This window comes from Oncorhynchus keta, chromosome 2 (genome assembly GCF_023373465.1).
Source record: "Oncorhynchus keta strain PuntledgeMale-10-30-2019 chromosome 2, Oket_V2, whole genome shotgun sequence".
Taxonomy (NCBI): domain Eukaryota; kingdom Metazoa; phylum Chordata; class Actinopteri; order Salmoniformes; family Salmonidae; genus Oncorhynchus; species Oncorhynchus keta.
In genome coordinates, this window is record NC_068422.1 from 59,221,849 (window position 1) to 59,242,582 (window position 20,734).

The 20,734-nt window shown below is 41.3% G+C and overlaps 1 protein-coding gene across 3 annotated transcripts; it reads left to right on the plus strand.

Moving 5' to 3' along the window:
• Window positions 1-313: 313 nt before the first annotated feature.
• Window positions 314-19,389, plus strand: LOC118357526 (oxysterols receptor LXR-alpha-like). Of its 3 annotated transcripts, none has more exons than XM_035734724.2 (9): window positions 314-521; window positions 6,259-6,498; window positions 9,350-9,616; window positions 9,920-10,122; window positions 10,510-10,689; window positions 11,002-11,101; window positions 12,176-12,337; window positions 18,254-18,348; window positions 18,632-19,389. In XM_035734724.2, the coding sequence occupies exons 2-9, from the start codon at window positions 6,333-6,335 to the stop codon at window positions 18,776-18,778; spliced, it is 1,320 nt and encodes a 439-aa protein (XP_035590617.1). In that variant the 5' UTR covers window positions 314-521; window positions 6,259-6,332; the 3' UTR covers window positions 18,779-19,389. The 3 variants fall into 3 exon arrangements, with proteins under 3 accessions (XP_035590617.1, XP_052335193.1, XP_035590641.1); XM_052479233.1 differs by having other exon boundaries at window positions 12,176-12,304; XM_035734748.2 differs by having other exon boundaries at window positions 12,176-12,289.
• Window positions 19,390-20,734: the final 1,345 nt, after the last annotated feature.

Below are 20,734 nucleotides of genomic sequence, written 5' to 3' on the forward strand. Positions count from 1 at the left end.
TTGGGTTCAGTGCGGACAGACCTGAGGTCCCCATACCGAACAGTTCAGTACAAATGGTGTACTATTACACCATAACTTGTGATTTGTTAGTTCTCTGTTCACTAGCCTACTTTAGACTTTGAAAAGGCTGCTTTTTTGTATTGTGTTTGTGAGAAGTGGCTGGTTAGACACACTCCAAGATGAAAATATTTGAGCAGCACAAGGCCCTATTGGGATTTCAGAACCATGCAAACGACCAATAGTTACCTCGTCTGTGTTCCTGTTTTCACTCTGCCTTTCCTCCATCTCTCTGTTTCTCTCTGTCTCCCACAGGATATTGGCTAGCAGAATCTCAAGATATGCTTGAGTCATAAAACTTCCACGAGACCGAGGACAGAGGGATTTATTTTTTTGAGTGGAACACAAACAGGCCTGTCCTTAAAGCTGTTCGCCTGTCAATGCCGGGGAAGCAGCCACATTGAATGAGGTTTCAGTCTCACATGGGCAAGATGGACAGATCATAACAAGACATTACTTCAAAGGTATGTTGAACACCAGATGCCCAGTTTAACTGACTCTCTGGTCAATCTCTTAAACACGCTGACAAGTTACTGACATGCAATACACTTGTGCCGCTCAAACGAATAACAGGACTATGCTAAGTAAGTCTGTTTCTTTAATTTTGTACATTTTTATTATGCCTACATTTGCCAAAATGGTTGAATTGAGTCAATTAAGATGGGGCAGATGGCATTTTATGTCATAGGAATTTAGCAGATGCTCTTATTCAGAGATTTACAGAAGCAATTAGAGTTAAGTGCCTTACTCAAAGGCATATTGACCGATTTTGGGCCTAATCGGCTCGTGGATTCAAACCAGTGACTTTTCGGTTACTTGCACAACGCTCTTAATCTAGGCCATCTGCCACCCTGCATTTTTCTTAATTGTTCACGTTTGATGTAGGACAAATACTGGCGTTTTGTTGCAGGTACAGCCAACTAGTGCAAAAATAAAATTGTGCCATTGTCAAAATTGTACGATATCTCAAACAATATCCTTATAAGTAACTATCGACCCTCTCTCCCCCATCATTAGTTTTGAGACTGTACAGTTTGTTTAAACTTACGTTGTTTACAAACATTGGAGTAAAGCAGGCTTATTTTGGGGTTCTGATGGGGACAGTTGGACTAAGCTCATGAGGCATTTTAAGTTTATGTTCTTGAAAGAATCAATGGGTATCAATCAATCGTTCCAAAAATAGAGCATTCGAATCCCATATCCCATGGATATTTTAAAGCCTGTTATAAGTTATTACAAAGTGCCACTTTTTAAATATAGACCACATGGACATTTCAATAAATCAGCTTTTTTTTATATGAAAAAAGGCTAACTAAAGTGCTAAAATGGTCATATTTTCCCCCCGACTTTTATGAAGATTTCAACCCACTAAACCACAATGTCTCCTAGGCTATGGACAATTCCACTGTAATAAAATTGCGCGGAGACACTTAAAATGTATACCGATCAATAACCATTTGATTTCAAACTCTATGCACAGACTACTTTTAAGATTTCACCGAGAACATTTGACAAAAACACATTTACTCGAAGAACTGTGGAGATGCAAAGTTTGGTAGCAGAATTTCACCCCCCACTCAAAGTGACCACTTTTTCCCAGAACTGTTAAATATTGGCTTCAAATTAAGATTCAAAGATGTCTGCAGAAAGAATGGGGTGTCAACTATGACATGTTGTGTTTGAAAACATCTCATTTGGTTATTAATTTGGTTTATTAAACTACAGTAGTGGATTTACACCTGGTAACAGAATTGTGTTAACGGATGGGTCCCTGCATAATTATGGTTATGAATGTCATTCTCTTCATGGTGATGTATCCTAAATAGGTAGCCAAAGGTTGAAATATTTGGGTATTATTCTACACTGGCTATTATTTTAATTTTTTTTGCCACATAAGAAATATCTTGAAGCATTTTGTAAACGCAGATCTAAAATGCTGTATATTGTCAGCACACATTTTGTACGTCAGTTGCACTTCTCCAATTGGATGAGAATTCACACGCGGGCATTTTATCAGACCATGCTCTGACTAATGTGTAACTACTTTTCTCAGTGTAACCTACTTTTCTCTGGTAATATGCAAGATTAACTTTAAGCGAAAATTAGGAAATGTAGCTGGCAACATTCTTTTTATGATAAACATTATAAACATGATGGCGATGCATCGTTTTTGCCAAAAATACCTTTTTCCATTGTAAGCTCATTTTAAATGTGGCTGCTATAAATAGAATTGCACTTTGGTTGCCATCCAGATGAAAAGGAAGCTATTTTCTGCCGAATGTGTTGCGCTAATGTATTTTCTTTGAAGGAAAACTATATTCTAACACCCCTGATCACTTTATTGAAGCAGGAAATACACTGACTTTCAATATAAAACAAATGTGAATAAAAAAAAAAATTCAAGGTCTGTTTTGAAAAAAAAAGCAGATTTCTGATCTGCTCAACTCTAGTGTGCTCTACTGTGTACTAAACTACTCCATTCTATTGTACACGGACTGTTCTGATCTATACTCTATAATACAGTAAAGTAGTATACTCTTACTGTGCTGTCTAAACTTTTGAAACCTAGACGTCTATGATTGGTTCAGATTTGGACCGGACCAAATCTGAACCAATCGTGGACATCTAGTTTTGGACCAATTTTAGGACCAAAAAACATTTGTGGACATTGAAATTAAGGCCAGGTGACAGACCGACAATTTCAACTACAATACATTCAGAAAGTATTCATACACCTTGACTTTTTCCAAATGTTGTTACAGCCTGAATTTAAAATGTATTAAATTGAGATTTTGTCACTGGCTTACACACAACACTCCAGAATGTCAAAGTGGAATTATGTTTTTAGACATTTTTCAAATGAATGAAGAGCTAAAATGTCTTCAGTCAGGTGTTCAAGTCGCATGGACTCTCTCTCTGTGTGCAATAAGTGTTTAAAATTATTTTTGAATGACTACCTCATCTCTGTACCTCATACATTAAATTATCTGTAAGATCCTTCAGTATATCAGTGAATTTCTAACAGAGTCAACCACAAAGACCAGAGGTTTCTTAATGCTTTGCGAAGAAGGGCACCTATTGGTAGATGGGTAAAAAATGTAAAAAGCAGACATTTAATATTCCTTTGGGCATGGTGAAGTTAATCATTCCACTTTGGATGGTATATCAATATACCCTGTCACTACAAAAATACTTCCGAACTCCATTGCCAGAGAGGAAGGAAACTCACAGATTTCACCGTGAGTCCATGGTGACTTTAAAACAGTGTAGAGTTTAAAGGCTTTGAGAGTAGAAATCTGATCGTCAGCTTTGTACTTACACCACAATACTAACCTAAACGACAGAGTGACAACAAGGAAGCCTATACTGAATGAAGGGTGAAAACCGCAGCCCTGGTCCCAGCAATCTTGCCACCTCGTCAATTTCGAATAGGCTATTTTTGCACAAGAAATAGGTTAAAATACTAGAGATTCTTAAGTGGCCAATTTTTATATATTAGGCTAGCTGTCTTTTTGGGCTATATCAGCCACTAGTGTAGAAGTAGTTGGGTTGAAATATAGGAGAGTGGACACGTACTTGACTAGAGCTACGTTTTGCATAACTTTTAGGAGCATTTTGTGTAAGTGGTGGTGGCAGGTAGCCGAGTGGTTAGTTTTGGCCAGTAACTGAAAGGCTGCTGGTTCGAATCCCTGAGCCTACAAGGTGCAAACCTGTCTGTGCCTTTGAGCCCTTGATAAGAGCATCTGCTAAATGACAAATGTGAGCCGTATGATTTTCAAGCAGTGTAAAGTGTATTTCCAGTCGATGTTGGAGTCTAAACTGTAGCCTGTTATATTTAGGAAGTTAAAGGCGACTGCTCCGTGCTTCCCCGCCCCATATAATAACCTAGTCTACAGGCTATTTAATTGAGATCACACGTATAGGCGCACTTGATATTTCACGTTTTCTACGTGATCACATCTTTATGGCGTTAAAGTACGGTCTATTGGCTCTCGTATTATTGTATTAACCCCAGGTGCAGATTTGATTTGGTAATGACAAGCTGCTGTGCAGAAGATGTCCACACTGGCTGGGACTGATATCACATGTTTGTCATGGTAAGAGCCCCATGTTGTTTTAGTCGTGATCTGACTGGGTACTTGTCCTTAACTCCCATTCATCAGCTGGGTTCTCAGTCGACACCCGCTTGTCATTGCACTGACATTGTAGGGCACCCCACATAGTACACTACAGAATGAAAAATAATGTAGTGACAATTTTAGATATCTATTCTTTAAAAAAAATATATTTGAACTGGCTTAGTCATGAAAATATTAAATGTTTTAAAGAAATTAATTAGCTTAGTATTACTTTTTTACCCTGTCATAATCCAAACTCATCTGTTTCAGGGATGTGAAGTATTATATTGTTTGTTTTTCAACCTCCTAGAACCAACCGTGTAACAGGAAGACGTTGCTATTTGTATACGTTGTCATAGAACCTCGCGTTACCAGCCGATCGGCAGTAAAACATCTACTTTTTATAGTTTTAGGTTATTAAATTATAATTGTATTCTTTTACTACTACAGATAGGCCTATATCATTGACATTTAGGACTGTTTTCAGGTGTAATTGTTGCATGTAGTTAGAGCACATTTAGGCCTAAATGTGAACGTCTCACAATCTTGTGACTTTTTTTAGAAAGGTGATGTGGTCATGTATGATTTCAAAAGTAAAGCCACAGCAAGTGACCGTAAAGTGGTCTTTTTTTCCCCTTTTTTTTCTTCTTTTCCCTTTTATTTTACTAGGCAAGTCAGTTAAGAACAAATTCTTATTTTCAATGATAGTGGGTTAACTGCCTGTTCAGGAGCAGAACGACAGATTTGTACCTTGTCAGCTCGGGGATTCGAACTTGCAACCTTTCGGTTACTAGTCCAACGCTCTAACCACTAGGCTACCCTGCCGTCTAACATCTCAATGTGTAGGTTTTCCGCCCACTCTGCCTATAGTGGGTGAAATGTTTTCTTTATGGTATAAAATACATTTTACCAAGGCAAATATGATTATTCTTGTTCTGAACTGTTCAGTGGGGTCTTTATCTAAAACATAATTTAACATTATGTCTAATACATCCAATAATAAGCACCGGGCTCTGTTGACATAGCTTTTGAGGATTTGACATTTTTGTGGTTGTCTTCAAAGTTGTTTCCGCAGGTCGCAAAAAGCTAAATTAGCATGACACAAGCAGAATTAAATGTAAAAGTATTTGAAAACGAAAAGCTTGGTATACGCTCAGTGCTCGGTTGACATTTCAGAGATGCGCTTGCTTTTGTAAAATCTTTTTTTTTTTTTTTTAAATGACAGGAATTTTGAATTCATATGAAAAGCGTATATTAAAATCTGAAAAATATTACATGACGTGTCTGAAAATCGATATCCATATAACCTCTATTGTTATGTCCTGCGGATCCGAGAAGAAAGATAATGAGTTCAACAGGCAAGTGAGCCTGTCAGGTTGCCTTAGTTATTGCACGGAATCTAGCCTTGCTGAGGGGGGAGGGGCTCCTTTTTATTTAGTCACCCTTATTCTGCCCATCCTACAAGGGTAAACACGCCAATACATTTTGAACAGATTATGATAGGGACAGGTTTTCTTACAGGATTATCTACACCAGCAATTCTCAACTGGAGGTTTTGAATGGGTCGTGGGTAAAATAAAATAATACTCCAGTCTGAACTTAAACCAGGTATGTAGAATGATAGAGTATGGACTCGGGTCACTTTTGGATAAGATAAATGAGACACTTAAATGTTTTAATAATTTAATCTTTGAACAATTGTTCTTCAATCACATTATTTTCAATATAGTGCTATTAGCAGTGCTATTTTTTGAATATTGTGGTCTTAAACCAGTGAGCTCATCAAGAATATGGAAAAATTGTATCATCCACAATGAGAGGTGGAAAGGATGTTACCTTGTCATATAATTGCTACATTTACTATCAATATAGCATTAAAAAAAGTTTTCTACAATGTATTTTGGCACAAAAAAAAGTGTTGTGAATATTGGGTCACAACTGAGACAACCTGGTTCAATTTGGATCTTGAGGCAAAACCCAGTTGAGAACCACTGATCTACACAATTAACATGGTTATTTTACCCATTGGTCAAAAAATTCCTTTTTGATTGGACACCCTGCAATGTGTGTTTCTGTATCGCAGGTGAAGTGTTCGACGGGGCCCCAGAGTTGCAACTGGACTGCCTCTGCAGTGGTGACAACCACAGCATTGCAGAAATGAAGCATGAGGGCAACCTCCTTCCCCTGGAACCACCCCACCATGCAGGGTTTTCCAGTCCCCCCCGGAAAGGGCCTTCCTCACTAGCTGAGAAGAGCAGCCCGCTGCTCATGGAGCCCAGCAACATCAAGGCTGACCCCGCTGGCGACATGCCTGCCAACACAGGTGCGCATGTTTTTTTTATTTATTTAACCTTTATTTATCCACAAAGTCCCATTGGGGTCAAGATACATATTTTGTGAGGGAGACCTGGCACCTGTGTGTCCGGTGATGTCCTCAAACCAGTCGGACTGGTCCAAGCGTCAGGCTAATCCGTTTGTTTTCAGACAGATTTCCATCCGTTCTAATGTCTATTGCTTGTGTTTCTTGGCCCAAGCGAGTCTCTTCTTCTTACTGGTGTCCTTTTGTAGTGGTTTCTTTGCAGCAATTTGACCATGAAGGCCTGATTCACGCGGTCTCCTCTGAACAGTTGATGTTGAGATGTCTGTTACTTTAACTCTGAAGCATTTATTTGGACTGCAATTTCTGAGGCTAGTAACTCCAATGAATTATCCTCTGCAGCAGAGGTAATTCTGCGTCTTCCTTTCCTCATGAGAGCCAGTTTCATCATAGTGCTTGATGGTTTTTGCAACTGCACTTGAAGAAACTTTCAAAGTTCTTGAATTTTTTTGTAGTGACTGACCTTCATGTCTTAATTAGCTGAGAGTGTCAACATAATGGCAACTGAGATCCTTTATAGCGAAGATCCACCCCCTAGTCGACATGACAAACCACAGGTCTTAGGAAAACTGCACAAAGGAAGATTCAGCATTAGCTATAAATTATTGTTCAGTTTGGTCTCCTAAACGAAGTTCTTACCTAGTTCTTGGTACCACTTAGGACCAAAACATTACCTCATCCAATGGCATATATCAATTGTCAATTATAGATACTCCCATCTCAAGTATACCCCCTCCTGGACAAGATCAGAAAAGACAGTGAGCCTCCTAGGCCATATACTAAATCAAGATAAGGCAACCTCAGAGGGGACATGTAATAGTTAGACACATTCCCATATGATGACAAACCTGACCTCTCCCCTCTCTGGGGCCCAATTAACTTTTACCACATAAGCATACTTATGAAAATTGATAAAACATCTATTTATCAATGTTACCTAAAGGATTCTGATTCTGCCACAATAAGACCTGGGGGTAAATTGTACGTCATTTGTTTTTGGAGTAATGAAGTTTATGCACAACTTTGTATTGTATCAACTGATATCTGGCATTGATGGAACGAGTGCATTTTAGACAGTTTCTCCCCATAGATCATCTGAAATCTCAATATTTAACTCTTTCAGTTTTTTTTATTTTTTGCCCCAAGTCTCCTTGAGATGACCAGTAAAGGCCTGTGTGTAGTTGGAGAAAAAGGAGACAAAATGAGATTAGGTGTTTTGAATTGGGAGGGCGCTGTAGCAAATCATAAAATAAATGTTTTACAGGGAGGGTGTCAGCATTTTTACTTTCCACTTTTCTATCGTGTCTGTCTTGTAAGTAACGGAAAAAAAGGTGAATGGGGGTGTGAATGTATTCTTTAATTGGACGCATTATGCCAATTGCTTATCTATGTAGAAGTCTTCAATTGTGGCCAGTCCCTTCTCCCTCCATTCAATAAATACCTTATCAGACCGAGATGGAACAAAATAATGATTTAAAAGCACATTGGGGTGTATACAGAGGTATCAGGCACCTTGCAAACATGCATAATCTGGTTTAACTTTCTTTAAGAATTTCTCAAAGAAAAGTTGTCAGTTTGTTTGGGCACTGTGCTTTGGAGAAAAGCAAGGCTGGAAGAGAGGAATTTGTGACAGACTTGAGTTGCATATTTAGCCACAGGGGGGAACAGTGTCCAACTTATCAGGGAATCCCAGTTGCTGGTATGTTAATGCCCTGGCATTTGCAGCCCAGTAATAATGCTTAAAGATGGGTAGGCCTAAGCCGCAACTTTCCTTGGGCGTTTGCAAGTGGGCCTTTATGAATACGGTGGTTTTTGTAACCCCAGACAAAATGACAAGGTTGTTGAGTCCAAAGTATTAAAAAGAGAAATTTGAAGATTCTGGAAAAGATTAAGGAACCTGGGAAGAGAAACACCATTATGGAAAGAAGCAATATACTCCTGCTCTGTTTTTTGTTGTAGCTTTGCAACCAGCTCACTGTAGTTAAGATGAGCTTTGGATTTCTAGGTATTTTTTAGTGCCAGGTAAGTTAAGTGGTCATGCACCATTTTAAATTGGTATCCTCTCTAGCCCACTTGTTGGAAAATTATCTGAGATGCACATGAGATCCCTTTTCCCTCAATTTATTGAATAGCCAGATCGTTTGCCAAATGAATTTATTATACGTCTAGTGGGTTAGGGACAGATGCTACTGGGTCCAAGATGTATAAAAGTCGCCTCAAGTCCTCAACTGGCAGCTTCATTAAATATTACCTGCAAAACACCTGTCTCAAGGTCAACAGTGAAGAGGTGACTCCGGGATGCTGGCCTTCTAGGCAGAGTTGCAAAGAAACGGCCATATCTGACTGGCCGTGACCGGGAGGTCCATAGGGTGACGCACAATTGGCGCATTGTCGTCCGGGTTAGGGAGGGTTTGGCCGGCAGGGATATCCTTATCTCATCGCGCACTAGCGACTCCTGTGGTGGGCCGGGCGTAGTGCACGCTGACCAAGTCGCCAGGTGTACGGTGTTTTCTCCAACACATTGCGGCTGGCTTCCGGGTTAGATGTGTGTTGTGTCAAGAAGCAGTGCGGCTTGGTTGGGTTGTGTTTCGGGGGACACATGGCTCTCGGCCTTCGCCTCTCCCGAGTCCGTGCAGGAGTTGCAGCGATGAGACAAGACAGTAATTACTAACAATTGGATACCACAAAGTTTGGGAGAAAAAAGGGGTTAAATAAAACAGAGGAGATCTGAAGGAGCGAGTCTACTCCATGCACACTAGCGCCCCCTCAATACTTAGATTTTTCTATATTTCAACAGAGTGTCAGCCGGTGAAGAGGAAGAAGGGTCCAGCCCCCAAGATGCTGGGGAACGAGGTGTGCAGCGTGTGCGGGGACAAGGCCTCGGGCTTCCACTACAACGTGCTGAGCTGCGAGGGCTGCAAGGGCTTCTTCCGCCGCAGCGTCATCAAGAGCGCCCAGTACTCGTGCAAGAACAACGGCCGCTGTGAGATGGACATGTACATGCGCCGCAAGTGCCAGCAGTGCCGGCTGCGCAAGTGCCGCGAGGCGGGCATGCTGGAGCAATGTGAGTTGTCTGTTTGAGCTACAGTTCCCTGTGGCAGCCATGTTTTTAAATATTTTTTATATACACCTTTATCTTTAAAAAACACCTGTGCTTTTTTAAAAACCTTTATATGTAGGGGTTGTGCTAAAAAAATGTAGAAGATGCACTAATATTAAATGTAGAGATGCTGATTGGAGATGGCTTGGCAAGAGCTCTATAAAAAGCTGTAGTACGTCATTGAAATTGACCTCCCAAACTATGGTAGTATATCTTTTTCCTACTTGTCATAACTGTTCTGATTTTGTGTGTTCCTGGCGTTCCCAGGCGTTCTCTCAGAGGAGCAGATCCGAGGGAAGAAAATGAAGAAGAACGAGGAAGAGACTGCACGCACGTCTGCCGTGGTGACCCCCACCCCGGTGCCGGAGGTGGTCCCGCTGGAGCCCGAGCAGCTGGAGATGATCGAGAAGCTGGTGGCCATGCAGAAGCAGTGCAACAAGCGCTCGTTCATCGACCGGCCCAAAGTCACGGTGATTGTCTCTGAGTGTCCCAATTCTTTTGATGCCACAGGGCAAACTACTAATATATGGCATGCTAGATATCTTAAACAGTTTTGCTTGATTGACAGTTGCACTAATGTAGGGATTGGTTTGAAATCTTCATCTTGATATGGAGGTGGAATGCAACATTTCTGCATTCCACAACACCTCCGCTTGTTCAAAGACATGTTAGCCAAGAATACTGCACAAAATATCGTTGCTGTTGAATTTTGGGCAAATTAACTGTCATCTAGCCAATTTCTGGTAGTTCTGCATGGCTGAGCACATGATGAAATCTCTGCATTGTATTAGGTGTTAAACATTTTTATTGAATAATTCATTAATCTATTGACGTCTTTGTCTCCATCTGATTTCCAGCCGTGGCCCCAGAGTCAGGACCCCCAGAACAGGGAAGTACGGCAGCAGCGCTTTGCCCACTTCACCGAGCTGGCCATCATGTCGGTCCAGGAGATAGTGGACTTTGCCAAGCAGTTGCCTGGCTTCCTAGAGCTCACCAGAGAGGACCAGATTGCCCTGCTGAAGACCTCAACCATTGAGGTGAGTCATGGTTTTTCTAGTGTATCTCCTCACCATTTAACTTCTTTCCTCTCATATTCTCAGACAGATTTGTTAAAGTGGTAAATACAGTAATGACAAATGCCGGCTTGATATTGTCTTTTGCCTATTTAAACACTTTCGCCTATTTAAAAAAACAACACTTCTAGTCAAGACCACTGGGGGGAATCATGTCTGGCTCTATATCATTATGTTGGTTTTCAGGATCACATGTCTCAATATGTCAAGTAGATCTACTTTGCAGGATGTCTCTCACTTGATCCCCAGTCACTGATGTGCCTTGTTTTTCTGCAGATCATGCTGCTGGAAACATCACGGAGATATAACCCTGCCATTGAAAGCATCACGTTCCTGAAGGACTTCAGTTATAACAAGGAGGATTTTGCCAAAGCAGGTACAGCATCTTTCCTTTTTGTCTGAGATGTTAATGATCCTCATTCAAACGGCAATCAGTCAAAAACAAGCTGCTCGCCTTCAACCACCTCCTGTTCTGTACCCCATACTCCAGGGTCTCCCACCATTTTTTTCCTCATGACCCCCTTTTTAACATTAAAAAATGTCATTTGTTGTTTTTGAAGCTCATTTCCTGCAATTCCATGTAGTTTTTAACAAGATTCATGACATCTTTTAGGTAGGCTATTTGAACTCTGAAGCATTTATTTGGACTGCAATTTCTGAGGCTGGTAACTCCAATGAACGTATCCTCTGCAGCAGAGGTAACTGGGTCTTCCTTTCCCGCGGAGGTCCTCATGAGAGCCAGTTTCATCATGGTGCTTGATGGTTTTTGCGACTGTGCTTGAAGAAACTTTCAAAGTTCTTGAAATGTTCTGCATTGACTGACCTTCATGTCTTAAAGTAATGATGGACTGTCATTTCTCTTTGCCTATTGGAGCTGGACTTTACCAAATATGGCATCTTCTGTATACCACCCCTACCTTGTCACAACACTGCTGATTGGCTCAAATGCATTAAGGAAAGAAATTCCTAAAATTACTGCAACTTAACAAGGCGCACCTGTTAATTGAAATGCATTCCAGGTGACTACCTCATGAAGCTGGTTGAGAGAATGCCAAGAGTGTGCAAAGCTGTCATCAAGGCAAAGGGTGGCTACATTGACTATTTTTTATTTTTTCCGCATACTACATGAGTCCATGTGTGTTATTTCATAGTTTTAATGTCTACACTATTATTCTACAATGTAGAAAATACTGAAAAACCCTGGAATAAGTAGGTGTCAACTTTTTACTGGTACTTTGTGTGTTTTATACATGCATGCATGCATACATACAGTACACAGGCTGGAGGTGTATTTACATACAAATCACACACACACACACCCCTGAAGTCAAGGAAGGTCCCACACCCACTCAAGGGAACTTTGGTGCAACCCCTGCCATACTCTGTGGAGACATTGACCTCTTACTCTTAACCCATATTTATTTCCCTCTCTCGCTCTCATCCCCCTCAGGGCTGCAGTTGGAGTTTATCAACCCCATCTTTGAGTTCTCCAAGGGCATGAATGACCTGCATCTGGATGAGGCGGAGTACGCTCTGCTCATCGCCATCAACATCTTCTCTGCAGGTCAGAGGTCAAGTGGTATGCTAGTGTGGAACAGAGCTCATATGCAAGGTACCTTTATTACGAAGGTCTGGACATCGACGTAATCATTTTGGGACGATACCAATATGAAATATTTCCTTTGCAATATCGATTTTTAAGCTATTATCGGCCTATATCTATATGGTCACTGATATATATTGTGCATCCCTAGTAATCATATGCGGAAGCTTCCAAAAACATTTATTTGAACAGTGCCGTTTTCAAAGATTCTACAGGGTTTGCAGTGAAAATATGAAGTTAAGTAAAGGTGGCTGTAGATATTTTGAAAAACTTTTCAGTAAATAGAATGACAGTAAAACAGTTTATGATACGGTTTATTCCTACCCCTTGACCTATTTAAAATTGTTACAGCTTGAATTCAAAATGGACTTGAATAGATTATTTTTCTCACCCATCTACACATAATACTCACATAATGACAGTGAAAAGAAGTTTAGAAATTGTTGCAAATATATTAAATACAGATATCTAATTTACATAAATATTCACACCCCTGTTAGTATCACCTTACAGAGTATTACAGATTACAGAGTATTTCTGAGTAAGTCTGAGCTTTGCACACCAGTGCAATGTGCAAATATTTGCACATTCTTAAAAAAATTCCTGAAGCGCTGTCAAGTTGGTTGTTGATTATTGCTAGACAGCCATTTTCAAGGTTTGCCATAGATTTTTAAGTCTATTTTTATTTATTTATTTATTTCACCTTTATTTAACCAGGTAGGCTAGTTGAGAACAAGTTCTCATTTGCAACTGCGACCTGGCCAAGATAAAGCATAGCAGTGTGAACAGACAACACAGAGTTACACATGGAGTAAACAATTAGCAAGTCAATAACACAGTAGAAAAAAATGGGCAGTCTATATACAATGTGTGCAAAAGGCATGAGGAGGTAGGCGAATAATACAATTTTGCAGATTAACACTGGAGTGATACATGATCAGATGGGCATGTACAGGTAGAGATATTGGTGTGCAAAAGAGCAGAAAAGTAAATAAATAAAAACAGTATAAAAACAGTATGGGAATGAGGTAGGTGAAAAAGGGTGAGCTATTTACCTATAGACTATGTACAGCTGCAGCGATCGGTTAGCTGCTCGGATAGCTGATGTTTGAAGTTGGTGAGGGAGATAAAAGTCTCCAACTTCAGATTTTGCAATTCGTTCCAGTCACAGGCAGCAGAGTACTGGAACGAAAAGGCGGCCAAATGAGGTGTTGGCTTTAGGGATGATCAGTGAGATACACCTGCTGGAGCGCGTGCTACGGATGGGTGTTGCCATCGTGACCAGTGAACTGAGATAAGGCGGAGCTTTACCTAGCATGGACTTGTAGATGACCTGGAGCCAGTGGGTCTGGCGACGAATATGTAGTGAGGGCCAGCCGACTAGAGCATACAAGTCGCAGTGGTGGGTGGTATAAGGTGCTTTAGTGACAAAACGGATGGCACTGTGATAGACTGCATCCAGTTTGCTGAGTAGAGTGTTGGAAGCCATTTTGTAGATGACATCGCCGAAGTCGAGGATCGGTAGGATAGTCAGTTTTACTAGGGTAAGCTTGGCAGCGTGAGTGAAGGAGGCTTTGTTGCGGAATAGAAAGCCGACTCTGGATTTGATTTTTGATTGGAGATGTTTGATGAGTCTGGAAGGAGAGTTTGCAGTCTAGCCAGACACCTAGGTACTTATAGATGTCCACATATTCAAGGTTGGAACCATCCAGGGTGGTGATGCTAGTCGGGCATGCGGGTGCAGGCAGCGATCGGTTGAAAAGCATGCATTTGGTTTTACTCGCGTTTAAGAGCAGTTGGAGGCCACGGAAGGAGTGCTGTATGGCATTGAAGCTCGTTTGGAGGTTTGATAGCACAGTGTCCAATGACGGGCCGAAAGTATATAGAATGGTGTCGTCTGCATAGAGGTGGATCAGGGAATGCAGCAAGAGCAACATCATTGATATATACAGAGAAAAGAGTCGGCCCGAGTTTAGAGACTGCCAGAGGACCGGACAGCATGCCCTCTGATTTGACACACTGAACTCTGTCTGCAAAGTAATTTGAACCAGGCAAGGCAGTCATCCGAAAAACCGAGGCTGTTGAGTCTGCCGATAAGAATGATTGACAGAGTAAATATTGCCCAGTACTGTCTTTTATCGATGGCGGTTATGATATCGTTTAGTACCTTGATCGTGGCTGAGGTGCATGACCGGCTCGAAACCAGATTGCACAGCGGAGAAGGTACGGTGGGATTCGAGATGGTCAGTGACCTGTTTGTTGACTTGGCTTTCAAGACCTTAGATAGGCAGGGCAGGATGGATATAGGTCTATAGCAGTTTGGGTCCAGGGTGTCTCCCCCCTTGAAGAGGGGGATGACTGCGGCAGCTTTCAATCCTTGGGGATCTCAGCGATATGAAAGAGAGGTTGAACAGGCTGGTAATAGGGGTTGCGACAATGGCGGCAGATAGTTTCAGAAATAGCGGGTCCAGATTGTCAAGCCCAGCTGATTTGTACGGGTCCAGGTTTTGCAGCTCTTTCAGAACATCTGCTATCTGGATTTGGGTAAGGAGAACCTGGAGAGGCTTGGGTGAGGAACTACGGGCGGAGCTGTTGGCCGAGGTTGGAGTAGCCAGGCGGAAGGCATGGCCAGCCGTTGAGAAGTGCTTATTTAAGTTTTCGATAATCATGGATTTATCGGTGGAGACCGTGTTTCCTAGCCTCAGTGCAGTGGGCAGCTGGGAGGAGGTGCTTTGTCATGGACTTCACAGTGTCCCAGAACTTTTTGGAGTTGGAGCTACAGGATGCAAACTTCTGCCTGAAGAAGCTGGCCTTAGCTTTCCTGACTGACTGCGTGTAGTTCCTGACTTCCTGAACAGTTTTCACGGGGCTATTCGATGCTATTGCAAGGATGTTTTTGTGCTGGTCGAGGGCAGTCAGGTCTGGAGTGAACCAAGGGCTGTATCTGTTCTTGGTTCTGCATTTTTTGAACGGAGCATGCTTATCCAAAATGGTGAGGAAGTTACTTTTAAAGAATGACCAGGCATCCTCAACTGACGGGATGAGGTCAATGTCCTTCCAGGATATTTAAGTCAAATCTGTAACTAGGCCCCTCAGGAATATTCAGTGTTATCTTGGTAAGCAACTCCAGTGTATATTTGGCCTTGTGTGTTTATTGTCCTGCTGAAAGGTGAATTTGTCTCCCACTGTCTGTTGGAAAAAATAGGTTTTCCTTTTGGATTTTTACCTGTGCTTAACTCAAAATTATTATTTTTTTGCCCACAAAATTCCCAGTTCTTGCTGATGACAAGCATACAGTTGAAGTCGGAGGTTTACATACACCGTAGCCAAATACATTCAATCCTAGTAAAAATTCCATGTCTTAGGTCACCAATTTATTTTAAGGATGTGAAATGTCAGAATAATAGTAGTGATTTCAGCTTTTATTTCACTGAGTCAAGTTTACATACACTCAATTAGTATTTGGTAGCATTGCCTTTAAATTGTTCAACTTGGGTCAAATGTTTTGGGAAGCCTTCCACAAGAAGTTGGGTGAATTTTGGCCCATTCCTCCTGACAGAGCTGGTGTAACTTGGTCAGGTTTGTAGGCCTCCTTGCTGGCACACGCTTTTTCAGTTCTGCCCACAAATGTTCTATAGGATTGAGGTCAGGGCTTTGTGATGGCCACTCCTCCAATATACATTGACTTTGTTGTCCTTAAGCCATTTTGTCAGAACTTTGGAAGTATGCTTGGGGTCATTGTCCATTTGGAAGACCCATTAACTTCCTAAATGATGTCTTGAGATGTTGCTTCAATATATCCACAATTGTCTTTCCTCATGATGCCATTTTGTGAAGTGCACCAGTCCCTCCTGAAGCAAAGCACCCCACAACATGATGCGGCCACCCCTGTGCTTCACGGTTGGGATGGTGTTCTTCGACTTGCAAGCCTCCCCCTTTTTCCTCCAAATATAATGATGGTCATTATGGCCAAACAGTTCGATCTTTGTCCCCATGTGCAGTTGCGAACTGTAGTGTGGCTTTTTTTTATGGCGGTTTTGGAGCAGTGGCTTATTCCTTGCTGAGCGGCCTTTCAGGTTATGTGGATATAGATACTTTTGTACCTGTTTCCTCCAGCATCTTCACAAGGTCCTTTGCTTCTGTTCTGGGATCTGGGATTGATTTGCACTTTTCGCACCAAAGTACATTCCTCTCCAGGAGACAGAATGCGTCTCCTTCCTGAGCGGTATGACTGCTGCGTGGTCCCATGGTGTTTAAATTTGTGTACTATTGTTTGTACAGATGAACGTGGTACCTTCAGGCCTTTTGGAAATTGCTCCCAAGGATGAACCAGACTTGTGGAGGGAGATCTACGATTTAAAAAAATAAAAAATGTTTAGGTCTTGGCTGATTGCTTTTGATTTTCCAATGATGTCAAGCAAATAGACACTGAGTTTGGATGTATTTCACGGCCCACCTTCACAGGTACACCTCCAATTGACTCAATGATGTCAATTAGCCTGTCAGAAGCTTCTAAAGCCACGACCTCATTTTCTGGAATGTTCCAAGCTGTTTAAAGGCACAGTCAACTTAGTGTATGTAAACTTCTGACCCGCTGGAATTGTGATACAGTGAATAAGTGAAATAATCTGTATGTAAACAAATGACTTGCACAAAGTAGATGTCCTAACCGACTTGCCAAACTACACAGTTGAAGTTTACATAAACTTAGGTTGGAGTCATTAAAACTCATTTTTCAACCACGTCGCAAATTTCTTGTTAACAAACTATAGTTTTGGCAAGTCGGTTAGGACATTTACTTTGTGCATGACACAAGTAACTTTTCCAACAAGTGTTTACAGACAGATTATTTTACTTATAATTTCACAATGTTGTTGATCTCCCTACCATAGCCACTAAACTCTAACGGTTTTAAAGACCCCATTGGCCTCATGGTGAAATCCCTGAGCGGTGTTCTTCCTCTCTGGAAACTATCTTTCTAGTTACAGGGTGTATTGATATACCATCCAAAGTTGAATGAATAATAACTTCAATGTCTGCTTTTGACATTTTTACCAATAGGTGCCCTTCTTTGCGAGGCATTAGAAAACCTCTGGTCTTTGTGGTTGAATCTGTTTTTAAATTCACTGCTCGACTGAAGGATCTTACAATTACAATCTGTATGTGTGGGGTACAGAGACGAGGTAGTCATTAAAAAAATCATGTTAAACTCCATGCAACTTATTATGTGACTTGTTAAGAAGGATTACTTATCCTATCCTAGGTATACCTCTTTAAGGAATACCTAGGATAGGATAAGTAATCCTTCTCACCCCCTTTAAGATTTAGATGCACTATTTTAAAGTGACTATTCTACTGGATGTCATAAGGTGAATGCACCAATTTGTAAGTCGCTCTGGATAAGAGCGTCTGCTAAATGACTTAAATGTAAATGTTAAGCAATTTTCTTATTTTGGCTTGTCATAAAATGGGTTGAATACTTACTTTCAATTAATCTTTAAGATTTTTGAAAAACATTCCACTTTGACATTATGTGGTATTATGTGTTGGCCAGTGACACACAATCTAAATTGAATCTGTTTTAAATTGGCTGTAGCACACACTAAAATGTGGAAAAGGTCAAAGGGTGTGAATAACTTCTGAAGGTTACTGCATGTGTTTGTTGAGGAGTTCACTATGAATGTGTTTTATTTTCCACCGAGGTGAACTTTCCGTGCCATTCACACACTTATTTTCACTCGCCTCGCTGGTCCCTTCTGTTTAGAATTCTTCCGCATTTATGCAAAGAGTTATGGGATTTCAAAATATGAATGTCTTGACCTGGGTACTACAGAGACCTTGCCCATATGTAGGAAGTAACATTCAACAGATGTCTATGCATTGTATTGGGTACAAAACGTGAAGCTGTATTCGTATGTTCCCCAGACCGGCCCAATGTGCTGGACCATGAACTGGTGGAGCGACTACAGCAGCCGTATGTGAACGCACTTCGTTCTTACATCATGATAAAGAGACCAAACGTGAGTGCCCTACTTTTATATATGATTTAACTTGCACAAGCCACCATGTGTAGGTTTTGAGGATGTTTCAGTTTTCACATACACACTTGAGTCCGCGTAGAGAGTTGAATTCAATTTTGAAATTCCAGTCGGTACAGAAAATGTAATGAAATTCAGGTCATGCGTAAGGAAAATCCAAATTGAAAGTAAACAGGAAAATGTTGGGTTAAATCTTTTTTTTTGTTATAATGGTCCCCAACCCTGAATGACAAGTGGCGTTAATATTAATCTCTCTTCCTTCTAGGATCATCTGATGTTTCCACGCATGCTCATGAAGCTGGTCAGCCTCCGCACCCTCAGCAGCGTCCACTCTGAGCAGGTCTTCGCCCTGCGCCTCCAGGACAAGAAGCTCCCGCCGCTGCTATCTGAAATCTGGGACGTCCACGAGTGACTCCAGCCGACACCCTCGCGGAACTCTGCCGCGCTCCGCAAACCTGCGTACTGGGATGGACAGAAACACTGGGTTTGTCTTTCGAGTGTCTCGGGAAAAAAGACTTGAGAATGAAGCGATGCCTCCCAGGATACCCAAACACGACGGATCAAACCTACAGATCGGTTGCCAGATTGAATCAGTTGCCAGATTGGAGGAACTTTTTTCTTCTTCTTTATCTTCTATGCAGTTTGGGGGGGTAGTGATGGCACTCTGTCCTGCAGACTGGGACACTAATCTCATGGGGAGGTTGGGGCAAAGAAATAGAATTACCCATTTATATTCATTCTATTTCTATGGGTTGAGGATTGTGCACACCTGATTTCTCTCCCTCGCCCATTTCGTTATTGAAGGTGAGACGGGCTTGTGGTGAGATTGTGCTGCCATGGTCAGTGTGGCTCAGACTTGCTAGCCAGTGTTCACTATTACATCTACTGATATCTGTTGATAGTCTCGTGATCAGCCTATAACGACAATTGCCATGAAGCTTTGAGAAGGTTTTGGCAATGCCCCCCTCTCCAGAGCCACATCATGGATGTTAACCCCAAAGTGAAAATAAACAGAAAAATACATGTTATAGCCCTGCGTTGCAATGGGATAGGATACAGAGGTATCCTAACTGCTGCCCAATGTTAAGCAATGTGTCTTATTGGTGTCCACCGTCCAGATGACTGGTAGGTCACCTGCTTGATTATTGTCGTGATTTAGCAGTTTAATAGTCAGCCATCTGATTTGTTCTCCTCTCGGTGAAGGAACAAGAAGGCAATTCTGATTGGTGTTGAATTGTTTAAGGTAAAGTGATTGGAAGTGTTGGTATAGAGATGCGTAGCCTAGCACTTTCAAGTGCAGGACCCCCACCAACCATTTTGTGAATGCACTCAAAAATTGATTTACATATACAAAGTATATATTAATATGACAAATATATATATATATATATATATATATATATATATATAATATATGTTTGAGTGCATTCACAAAATGGTTGGTGGGGGTATATATATATTTAGTATGCCCACAAGTGAAGACATCCATACAAAATGACTTGTACAAATCACTCTCACTTACGCACAAGCAAGCAGTGAATTATTATTTTTTTAAATGTAAAAGCATCACTGGATATGAGGGCCAAGCTGAGGCCTTATACACTGGAACAACTTCAATGCTACGTTAGGGAGTAGTAAGCTTAGGCCAGCGATAGGCTTCTTTGATGCAGCTGGGGGCACAAAAAAACCGAACTCCACATGCAGTGGGTCTGCGTACGCACAATCTCCCCCGCCTACCTTGCGAGCAAAACATTTTAGCCCCCCGTGACAGAGAAGAGAACAAATGTTTAGTTTTACAGCTCATTTTCTGGAATTCTACACAATTTTGCCATAGGCTGGAGGAAAATGTTTGCGGTTTTTAACAACTGATGGGCCCCACACTGGGCGGTAATTCGACCATGCTTACTACAAGTTTAAATAGTTGGCCGCTAGACTAATTTAACAATTTAGCTGACATGAGCTAATTGACTGCTGATGCACAACCAAATTTCTAAATTTCACATAGAATATACAAACTCTCAACAGTAAGTTCAGGCCCTGACTGAAATTAGTCCGAGGGGTCCGCCAGTTGCACATCCCTCGTCTAGTTGTATGTACTCTCCTCCCTTCCCCTAAATCAGCATGGTTCCAGACATCTGAGTGGCAATTTCATCCAGATGTCGAAAATGTGCTTTGCATCCCACAATAGTTGGAATAGCAAAATAAGTTAAATTGTGCTCCTTGTGTGGGCACTGCAGTACTTTCTGCAACGGTAACAATTTTGGGTTACACTATAACGTTCATGAATAAACCACTGTAAATGTTTAGAAATGCTTACAAATAAAAATTAATTACTCAATAGTTTTACCCTATTTATAAATGGTGGTTC